At 40.6% G+C, this 11,075-nt stretch overlaps 1 protein-coding gene across 1 annotated transcript; it reads left to right on the top strand.

The window, feature by feature from the left end:
• The first annotated feature begins 2,467 nt into the window (after positions 1–2,467).
• gsx1 (GS homeobox 1) lies at positions 2,468–5,516 on the top strand. Its single transcript, XM_085174865.1, has 2 exons — positions 2,468–4,794; positions 4,900–5,516. Exons 1-2 carry the CDS (start codon positions 4,416–4,418, stop codon positions 5,250–5,252), a joined length of 732 nt encoding a protein of 243 aa, XP_085030991.1. The 5' UTR covers positions 2,468–4,415; the 3' UTR covers positions 5,253–5,516.
• Positions 5,517–11,075: the final 5,559 nt, after the last annotated feature.

The following is an 11,075-nucleotide window of genomic DNA, read 5'->3' as shown; positions in this document are numbered from 1 at the left end:
GAGGAAAAGAGAAAAAAGAAATTACAATAGCATCTTAAAAAGCATTCATAAGCAGTTATGTGTACTTATGGTCTCATCTTTAGAGAGATCTGAAGCTACAATAAAACGTGTTGTGCATGGTTTACACAAATCTAAGCTTTGATTTGTGCTGAAACAAAAGGGTTGTGTACTTGTGCTTGTTTACAGATGAAAACTGATTGAGTGGGAATATTGTGGCAGAGCATTTGGATTGAATGTTTCTGGAAATGTTACATTCATATATATAAATGTGATCCAAGTTATACATATCAGTGTTGGGCCAAAGACACCAGGAAACTCCAAAGAAAACCTCACATATTCCACCATTTTCAGGCTTGCACAACAAGAATGGAATAATCAGTTTTAATCGCATTTTGACACATTTCTGATCTTCTGAATGTGATTCCTTTAAAAATCAGTTTTACAAAAAGGCAAACCATAATGCATATGTTTTGTAATGTACTGATCTCCACTCCTGATGCAGCAACATTGAAACAGGGAATGTAAAAAAGTTCATAGACATGGTATTTAGAGTTTTTCTCATCAGTAAAAGGCAACCAGATGTCAACAAACGTACAAACCCGACTCAAGGACAAAACATTCATTTTTGAGACTATAAAAATAAAAACAAATTTCAACAAAAAAAGGACATTTTCTAAGAACTGTACATCAGAAGTGTTGAAAATGTAAGTCTCACTTAGCAGTTTCTTGAAACTTTAGGTAAAGGTTAAATTTGATCTGTTTAATTGTGAGGCTAAGCTGAGTTAAGTTGTGATTATACATAAATTTTTGTCATTTTTGAATTTTTCCTCAAATCAAAATAATTACTGACAGGCCCCTACTAAAAAAAGGTATTTATACATACATATATATATATATATATATATATATATATATATATATATATATATATATATATATATATATATATATATATATATATGTATTTGAAATTTTCATTACAGATCTGTTTGAATGTTGAAAACCCATAAAAACATGACACTTACATTTTCAACAGAATATTTAACACAAAACTTCTCTGGTCTGCTCAAGTCCCAATTCACCTGTAGAGCCTTATATCTGTCACATTATGGTACCTTGACTGACAGCTTCTCTTTGTCCGTCTCCCTCTCTCTTAAGGATTCATTAGTCCCTATAGACTCCAGCAGCCTAAACATATTGCACCATTCAGCTGGTACTTACGTGTCATCTGTTATCTATTGGACTGGTGTTTCTGGTGAGCATATGAATGATAATCAGGCCTTTGTGCGTCCATAGAGGTGCAGCAGGATCTGCAGCCTGTGATGTTGCCTCAGGGGGAGATTAGGAGGGGCAGCCGGCCCTCTGTGTCACGTCGACAGTCACAGCGCCCATCCGCGGCTGGGCCAAACCCCACTGGGACCTTAAATCCTGTTACACTGTCAGCTAAAACCATCATTGTATTAGAGATGTGTGGGTGTTTAAGTGTGTGTACATATTAAGTGAGGGAGGGATAGTGTCTTAAACTATGAATTATTCATACCAAAAAGAAAAGGAGATATTGACTACATCTCCATAAACAGACTGCTCTCTTTATGTCATCAGGCACGAGATCTTTGGGTATAATTGCGTAAAAGCCCCTGAAAATGTGCTTCTCCAACAGCACAGCAGGCACTGGTCAGTGTTATCATCAGGGATGAATTTGAGTGATGGCAATTGTTCCAACTTAATATCTTATAAATAATTTACTATTTCAGGGGTATGGCTTCCCCTCCCCATCAAACATTAATGTTAAGAAGCTTTACCAACCCACAGCTGCTAGTTACTGAACGCATGAAGCTACTGGTTTGTGACAAAACATTAAATAAATTAACAGAAAAATAAAAGTGCATGTGGATGTGGAGGTGATGATGCATAAACCTTATAAGTGCCTACAGGTGTATTTTTGCAGCTTGGAACTAGTGCAAAAATGAGCCGTTATAATGTGAGCAGGCTATTTTCCCTCGATTACTTATCTCAGTAACAAGTGATTATGGAGGATGAGATTCTTTGCACTTCTGGCCCGCGCCTCCAGAGGGAGGTCAAAACTATTTGTCAGTCTCCAGTTGGGATTGCAAATTAGGATGAGCCTCCCCTGCGAGAGGACCCATGAAACCTCTATTCCTATCCACGGGATGACTGCTGCACATAATTTGAAAATTAGGGCCTCTGATAACATCTTTATGTCGAGCAATGCGTCAAGCTGCCACCGCGTAGGCTGCATATCTGAGAAAGCTTGATATGAGGCATAATTCTTTTCAAATCTGAAGCGATTAGAGGCCTGTATTGAAAAAGAGAGAGACGCGTTTTACCCCTCCTTTTTCATCATCATCATCATCATCATCATCATTATTATTATTATTATTATTTTTTTTTTTATTATTATTATTATTATTATTATTTTTTTTATTTTTTTTGGGGGGGGGGCTTTAGCGCTCAAGCGGGCAAGCTCTCGGTGAGTGTTTTGAGGTATGATGAAAACATGTCATTAACGTATTAAGTAATTAGGAATCGTAACAAAAGCGGCTGATTCGTATTTACAGGTTTCAGAGATTGCAGCAAGATTGACAGACTAGTTAATGGCTCATTCCTGGCAGGAAATGAAAGGATGGACTAATGCAAAAAATAAATAAATCTGAAAATGGCTCTCGCGCATATAACAGGTTTTTGTCCTAATGACGAGATCTCGTTAAAGGGTTTAACTGCTCCTAATTTGTAACTACTTTAATGGCGCCACCTAATTACAGGTCTTGTTTTTTGTTTTTTGTTTTTATGGAAGATTAGTGATGTGAAGCTGAGCGCATTAAGCCTCTTTTATGAGGAGAGAACAGATAGCATCACACCGTCATGTGGCTGTGTTGTGGAGCTGAAGGACTAATTCCCTGGACGTGACAATTTATGGCAAATGATGCTTAAAGCAGAACACGTAAACAATAAAGCGACAACGAGGAGCCTTTCTTACATTTAAAAAAAAAGATGGCCTACGTGTCAAGTATAGGAACATCAGAGGGAAAGAAAAAGAGGGGAAAACAAGCGTCGGTTTTCGCCCTTTATGTCACGTCTAGTCGTACTTTAACGTTGTGTGCTTAGGAAAGAAGCAGCTCTGCAGAAGAAGAATCGCATTCCACTATTTACTCACATATTACGGCTCCAAGTCTCTTTGAAGGTCTTGTTCAGAAAGCCTTAAAGTGAAAGAAAATGTTTTCCTATTACTTAATTCAATCAGAGCGCGAGGCGGGGGCTTCACGCACCGCGCACTGGGCTCCTCTATGACAGAGTCGCCTTTGTTGGGTCTATCCGCCGCTGTCACACACTTTAATTCGACTCTCTTTCTCTCTCATTGAAAACCCTCCACAATGACATTCAATAAGGGCCGCGGAGTGAAAACCTGGTTATTTTTACATATTCTTTCCCCCGACTCGGCAGGGGCCCGAGCAAAGGAATTAATCACTGCTCTTTAACAGCACTGGCTTCAGGCAATGACTTGTCCCTTTTTTTGTGCCCAGAAATGACACATTAACCCTAAAATGGATATGCATAAACTTTACATTCAGCTGTTGCGTTTATGTTTTTTCTTCTTCTTTCTGCACTGTCAGTAAAGTAGACACACAGACCTGCCGGGATGCAAACGCAAATAATGAGAGAGGAAAAAAAAAAAGAAATAAAAGACGTACGTTTTGGAATCATGGGTGTTTTCTGGTGTTAATTAAAAAAAGAAAAACTTTAACAATACTTGACGGCTTTGCCTTGACAGCTCCACCAAATATAGACGCGATTAACTTTTGATTTTTAAAAGCAACTACGGGGAAATTGCTCTCTAATTTACCTGCTGGATTGAAATATTTGAATGAATGTAAATGTGTACCAGCGACTCTCCACCTCTACCTCTCGCCCCGGGACACGCATACCTACTTTAGACTTTAACTCAGACACACTGGTTAATGTCTAAGACAAAACTTGAATGCACGCCGGCTCTCCAAATGTGACAGAAACGTTTTCTCTCGCAAATTTAAGCTCGTCTCTATGATAAAATGAGAATGATGATAAAAGGGAGAATGGGCTGTGCCGCCTCTTGCGGCGTGGGTGGGGCTGACAAGAATAGACTACATTATGCAGTTCATTTAGTTAACAAGTGAAATAATGGGGAAGCGTGCAGTGGGAATGCCGAGAGAAAGGCACAAAACCCTATTGAGAGCTCTTGGCCGCTTACAGCGTAACCGTCACATGGCCGAACCGAGTCCACTGCAGCTATTTAAGGAGAGGCTGTGCGCCTTCAGCACCACTTCGCTGTCCACAGTCCCGGAGAGAGCACGCTGACGCAACCAAACGAGCACGAACGACTTCAACTTTCGAGCACGCCGAGCAACAAGTTTGCAAACATGCCGAGATCTTTTCTCGTGGATTCCTTGATTTTAAGGGAGGCCAACGACAAAGGGAACGAGAACAACCCACCTTTATTCCCGTACGCTGTGCACTCGCCGCATCACGCGCATGGGCTGCCAGGCTCCTGCCACTCGAGGAAAGCCGGGCTTTTGTGCTTCTGCCCGCTGTGCATGACCGCCTCCCAGCTCCATCCATCTCCACCGACGCTGCCGCTTCTCAAAGCATCGTTTCCCCCCTTCAGCTCACAGTACTGCCACTCGGCTCTGTCGAGGCAACACTCTTCATCCAACAGCGTCAACCTCAGCCACGGACCGGGGATATACCAGGCTGCCTACTCGGTCCCAGACCCTCGACAGTTCCACTGCATCTCCATCGGTGAGTAGAGGCTGTTTTAACTACTGATCGAGTTCAGAAAACGCTTTATTAAATTGGTTTCCACAATTTCCCCCCGTGGCTCACAGTTTATGTTTGTTTTCTCAGAAAACAGTAACGGCAAACTTCAGAGCAGCAAGCGCATGCGCACCGCCTTCACCAGCACGCAACTTTTGGAGCTGGAGCGAGAATTCACCTCCAACATGTACCTCTCCAGACTGAGGCGCATTGAGATCGCCACGTACCTGAACTTGTCCGAGAAGCAGGTGAAAATCTGGTTCCAGAACCGCAGAGTGAAGCACAAAAAGGAGGGAAAGAGCAGCGGCCAAAGGACTGGATCACATAACTGCAAATGCTCGTCCCTGTCAACCGCCAGGTGCTCGGAGGAAGAGGATGATGACATTCCCATATCTCCTTCCTCGTCCGAAAAGGAAGATGTGGACCTGTCCGTCTCCCCCTGAACGCCCCCCTCTTTGATCCCCGCTTTCTGAAAGAATTTGCTCCTGGTGATTTTGAATACAGCCAAAAACAAACAGACTGTTCCACTTGTGTTCAGTCGTCTGTACATAGACAGAGAATATTTTAAAATCAGGGGACTGCCCTGAATTATTGTATAGCTGTATACATGTTGTACGTTTTGTATGTAGTTTTTTCTGAAAGCAGTCACTTGTTGTTGCCAATCCGATGAATATGGTAGGCATATTTGTAAAGATACCCCCCCCCCCCCCCAAAAAAAAACAACAACAAAAAAACAAAACAAACCCCAAACAAACAATAGCAACATTGTTAATGAGTATTTTGGGGAAGACAGTATTTTGTACTATACTTGGTAAATACTGGTTAGATTCATTCTATGTGGATGGAACTGTGACTTAAAATATGGAAAGCTGGAGAGAAATCCGCCGACACCACTCTGAAATTATATCTTCAGTGTAATTGAAAAAAAAATATTTATTTATTTAAAAATGTTCATACTTAAATAAAATATTTCTGAGCGGTAGACTACGTTGTCTTGTGGGTTATTATTTTATGTTTTTTGCGCGCCACTGAATGCGCACGGGGACAAACATGAATTCCGGCTGAAAATATTAGTTTGGGTATTAATTTAAAAGGAAAAAGCCAAAAAGGTACAATTACAAATATTCGAAATTGTATCTAGTAACCTTTATTTAAACTAGTAAAATAAGATATAGGGACATTCACATATTAAAACTTTGGATAGCTGCGCTTACGTGAAAACGTTCGCTTTGCTCGGCTTTTCAGAACTTAGACTGTTTCTGTGCAAATTAAACACGCATATTTTAATATTCCCTTACGAAACGTTAAAGCTGCTAGTTGCAGGGTGTGTTGGTGCTTTGGGGAGATTTTAAAGGTGCTTAACAGAGTTAATTTTTTCCCCACAGAAACCCAAAACAAATTTGGTGTTACTATTTGCCCCCGTGAGATTCCCAGACTGCCCTGCGTCGTACACACAAATAAAATGTTCTTGTGCATCGAAGAAGCGTGTTGGATATTACGTGCCTAAGAAGGAGTAAATTAAGTACTTCATAATCTTTATTACTCAGAAGCGATAAATGCATTATCGTGGACACCTCTTACGCGCTTTCCCTGGGGGGCACTCGACCCAGCTATAGCTGCCTGGCCCTTCTGAGCTTTTTCCTCCCAAAGTTTCATCCCAGCTGAAACGATCTGTCTCGTGTGACCGAGTAAATAATCACTGTGGGTGTATAATGGTGCATCAGGAATGCGCATAACTTAAGATATCGATCTAACATGAAAATAAATGAGAAAAGGACGCAGTTTAGTGTCCGTGACCCAGATTGTTCTAATTGTTAACGGAGCACTGTGCACAAGATTGTTGTCGGTTTTATAAACTCTGTGTGTTTTAGCCCCATACAAACCTCTTAAAACTCGACACGTGTAACTTGATAACATAAAAAAAATATTAATTAGCATAGCATTTTTTTTTAAATTGTTCATGATTTAAACCACCCAAATGAATTATTTGTCAAATAATACGCGGCAGTCATTAAAAAAAAAGAAACCCAGTCTTCTAGGAAAAAACTAAAATGTTCTCCTGGTGAAAAACGAGTGTAAAATCAGTGTATGTGTAATTTTCTTTTTATTTCAGTTTAAAATAAATATTATGTTATAAATAAAACACGTCCAAAATATCAAACTATGAGTTAGGTGTATAGTTCCATATTTCTTTGCCCGTTTTACGCACCGCAACAGCGGCTCTTCTTTAGAGCCTTTGACTGCCCAAGTCATATTTATTAGGCTGAATGGGCTTTAAATTATATTTACTCCGTATAAACGTACTGCTAGAGTTTTATAAAGAGACTAAAAACTGTTCCTAAATTGCGTACAGCACGTTATCTGCATCAGCGTGCCTTATTTGGATGTGAAGTTCCACTTGTAAACTTTCATTTAATTGTTCACTTAACCATTTTAACAAAACTCTAATATTTGCATTTGTTAAGATATGGGATTAGACCATTTTGTTAATTGCACCATAGAGCTCCATTTTGCTCACAACGTCCTCTGCAAAGCGCCCTTTATCCATTCAATAGCCCGGGGGTATGCGCCCTGGGGGAGCTTATACGCTCGGTGCTTCAAATGCTCAATTTATTTATTCTTAATTTTGTGCCGATCAATTCATTGAAGCAAAAAGGACTACGGTGTCTTTTTAAAAAGAAGAAAAGGGAATTGTGGACGTAACCTTGACGGAGCTGAGGAGAGGGCTCCCCTGACGCTGGAGAGCCGCTTGAGTCAACAGGCGCCCATCTAGCAGACTCGCCCTTGTCTTTATTCTGGCTAATTTTTTATTTACGGCTTTTCTTTGACATGTCTCTTATCTATCAGATTAAAAGAACAGCTTGTAACAAATCAGTCTGCACGATTTACAACAGCATTAAAAGGGGACAAAGGGAGCAGGCAGTCAGTACCTGAGAGTCTGGTAGACGGCGCGGCGCTGCAGCTGATTCGATGGTTTGAAAATACGCACGAAACAAAATACTTGAATCCTGAAAAAGAGCCTTTGTACGTTTCTTTAGAAATCAAGCAATTCTGCATGACAAAGGACAATTAATAAGCCGTCTTTTCACGACCAGCAGCTGGTTTCCCCGTCAAGGAAAGTTGGAAAAAATTCAGACTGAATGCGCGCAAAAGCCCTTTGCGCGCAGACAGCAACCCAAGGTGACCCATTTGGCACAGTTAAAATAACCAAGCCGAGGTAAAAGCGAGGGAACTGTCAAAAACATTTAAGCTGAAATATCTTGAAATTGCAAATCCCTTTATGTGGAGGGACGCTGCCGATGTGGGTTAGTCGTACAAAGGAGGTGGTTAAGTTGGAGAGGCTTTGGAAACGGACACGTGGCTTCTCAATGAGAGCTCTTTTGGACCCGCGTGGCTTGCTGTGGCACTGCACATTCAACTACTTTAAACTTATCCAGCTTAGTAAAAAGTGTGTAGTAAATCTTAACAAGTTAACTCATTAACTTTTTACAAAACAGTTTGTAAACTTTTACACACTTTAAGGTGTTTGTTTACTCTCGCCTTAAGAAACAAATACAAGCTGTTCCACACTTCCAACTTGGTTTATAAATGCAGAGTCCAGACTTACTGCTGGAAGGGGGGAAATGAATTCCAGTAGATAATTTTCAATCAGGACTTTAGTGATTTTAATACACTTTTAGCTTAACATTTCATCACTTGAGGATGTGAAGCGTTTTTAAAAGACTTGTAGCAGTTTTTGTCAGTAAGCCTAAGGAACGCGTTTACTGATAAAGCTATAGTGGGCTTGTTTGTGTGGTTATAAATGAAAAAAAAAAAGGTTTAATTTTGCTTTAACATTTACAAGGCAGAAAAATATTATCCCCGCAGTCTATCACGGTTATCATTTTATATTTCGCTGCAGCTTCAACTAACATCTCGACCTGCACTGATGGACTGGAAATGGGTTCAGCTGCTCACGCTGTGTTATAAAATGAATGTTATTAAAAAAAGAAAGAAAAAAAACCCCGCAAAAGCAACACGTTTCATTACGGAGCTGTTGTTGGTGACAAAGTGTGTTGAGCTTGCTGAAGTGGCAAGGAAGAAAACCGCTCGTCATTGCCTTGAACTCCGGCTGCATTCTGCTGCAACATTTGAACCCATTCAACTGTATATAATCTGTTTAACAGCTAATCAGCAGTGTAAGATGAAGGACTGGCACGCAGCTTCACTTTTCCTCAGTCGCCCCTCGCTAATTGAATATTCAATGCGCGCACTGTGCTCTGCTTGCCTTTTTCAGTGTGCTCAGAATACGCCTTTTTAATTCTCGGCCCATACACAAGCAGTGTCAAAGGTTGAGAAATAATGAACTGCTCAGACATGGAAGAGACCTCTGCCAGCGCCACCACTGACGCAACCTGAATGCCTCCGAGGATGATTTGTCTTTTTTTTCTGTCTAAATAGGTATGAGATTTGACATTTGGACAAAGAAACTTATTTGTTTTCTGTCGGCGTTTGACTGTGGCACCTGCACACAGGCCACTGATGTAAATATCAGACTTAGACATAAAAACTGGGGATAACAGAGCTGTGCCGTGCGCACTGAGATGCGAAAAAGAAACGTGTTGGTGTTGGTGGCCTATTTATTGTGTCTAGGTTAGAAAGAAGAAAAAAAAATCAATTACAGAGTTTTCATTTGCTTTTAATGGTGTTAAAAAAGACTTGTGTGTCCTTGCGTTTTAAAGCATTCTGTCAGTTTCTGTTCCAGGTAGTAGCAGAATTGTTGCTGAGATGCTGCTGCAGTACGTAGACCTTATGCTGTTACTGTGTGAGCATGCAGAAGGAAACCCTTTTAATAATAATAAAAAAAAGGGGGGGGGGGGGTCAGGAGAGAGTATAAGCGGTTGTCTTTCCCCTAAAGACACACAAACACGCACAAAGTACACGCACTAAAAACACCAAAGTGACAGATAACCCGAGTGATTCTCTCGGCCGACAGATAAAGGGCACCACAACTCTACCATCTCCATCGCCTTGTATGCCAAGCAGCTGAAACACTTTCACGTGCCTGGAACGCACACTTTCTCCGTTTTCAGCGCGTTTGTCTGTTTATTTGTTCCGCAGCTGGGTGGCTTGCGCGGATGTACACTGTGAAGCAGGAGCGTCACCTGGTGGCAAAGCACAGAGCCAGGAGATTAAAATGGAAGCGTGTGTTCCACCAGGCTTACAGAGTTTTGACATGAAAAATCTTGGGGGGCCCCCCTTACAGGAATACTTCTTATTCAGGCAGCAGCACCGGTCACCTCTGTTATTCTCCTTTCAGGGAGCTGCTTTGAAAAGGAGAGGAAAACAGAGAATTCCTATCTAACCATCCACTTGTGAAGATTGGAACTAAGATCCAGATACATTTTTTAAGTAGGGCAGAAAAACAGTCAGGAGGGCACTCTTTAAAAACCTATTAAACTGTATTCAGCCTGCATGTACCTTTCAAAGTGAAAGAGAAGCAATGGTGGTCTCTTACTGTAAAGTAGAAGATGAAGTTATCACCAAAAAGTTACAAAGTTGAAGATGAAGCGTTTGTTTCAATATTTAAAGCAAACTTGGTGTACTGATCCTTTGTGCCACGTCAAAGTGGTGAAAAGGAGCGTTACACAAAATATGTGCAGCACTCATGACTTTTACCAAAATCTCAGACTTGAATCAGCTTTGTATGGGTGGGCCTTGTTACAGTCATCACCGAAAACTTTGATGATGAAATAAAATAAACAACAAGCATCTGAACATGTTTGGTGTTTTTTTTGTGGAGTCTGTGAAGTTCTGAAATGAAAACAGAATTTGCTGGCTGAATTTGGGCTGGTGTTGCAGCCACTGGGTCAGGGGACAATTTACTGCATGAGAAAAGAACAGACTTTTATTGGATATCAGCAAATTCTTGAGTATGTAAAAAAAGAGAAAACACCAAAGACAGAAAGGGGATCATTTCCAAATGTTTACCAATATAAAACAGCAGTGGTGAAAGATCACAGAGCTAGAAGCCTTTTGAAATAACAAAGAAGAGCTGAAAGCTGTGATTCTGAGGGGAATTATGACTAAGAACTTAAGGAACCCAAACTTTTTCTTTGGAAAATAGAGCCGAATGAAAAGTTTTCTTCCTTAAAATATTTAGAATTATTTCTTTCTTTTGCATTTTTGGGATTGGTTGCTTTCATTTTCAGGGGGCACCAAAACACTTCATGCTGTCAAAGTGGAAACATCAGTAAACTAATAATTAACAAATAATTAAACTCTAG

The sequence above is a fragment of the Neolamprologus multifasciatus genome, chromosome 10 (genome assembly GCF_963576455.1).
Source record: "Neolamprologus multifasciatus chromosome 10, fNeoMul1.2, whole genome shotgun sequence".
NCBI lineage: Eukaryota > Metazoa > Chordata > Actinopteri > Cichliformes > Cichlidae > Neolamprologus > Neolamprologus multifasciatus.
The sequence above is the reverse complement of the archived record's forward strand: the minus strand, read 5'-3'. Positions and strand labels throughout refer to the sequence as shown.

Excerpts from the sequence above, each read along its gene's own strand:
- gsx1 (XM_085174865.1), top strand. The coding sequence starts at position 4,416 with ATGCCGAGATCTTTTCTCGTGGATTCCTTGATTTTAAGGGAGGCCAAC. Across the intron at positions 4,795-4,899 it reads GTTCCACTGCATCTCCATCG|AAAACAGTAACGGCAAACTT; the intron begins GTGAGTAGAGGC and ends TTGTTTTCTCAG.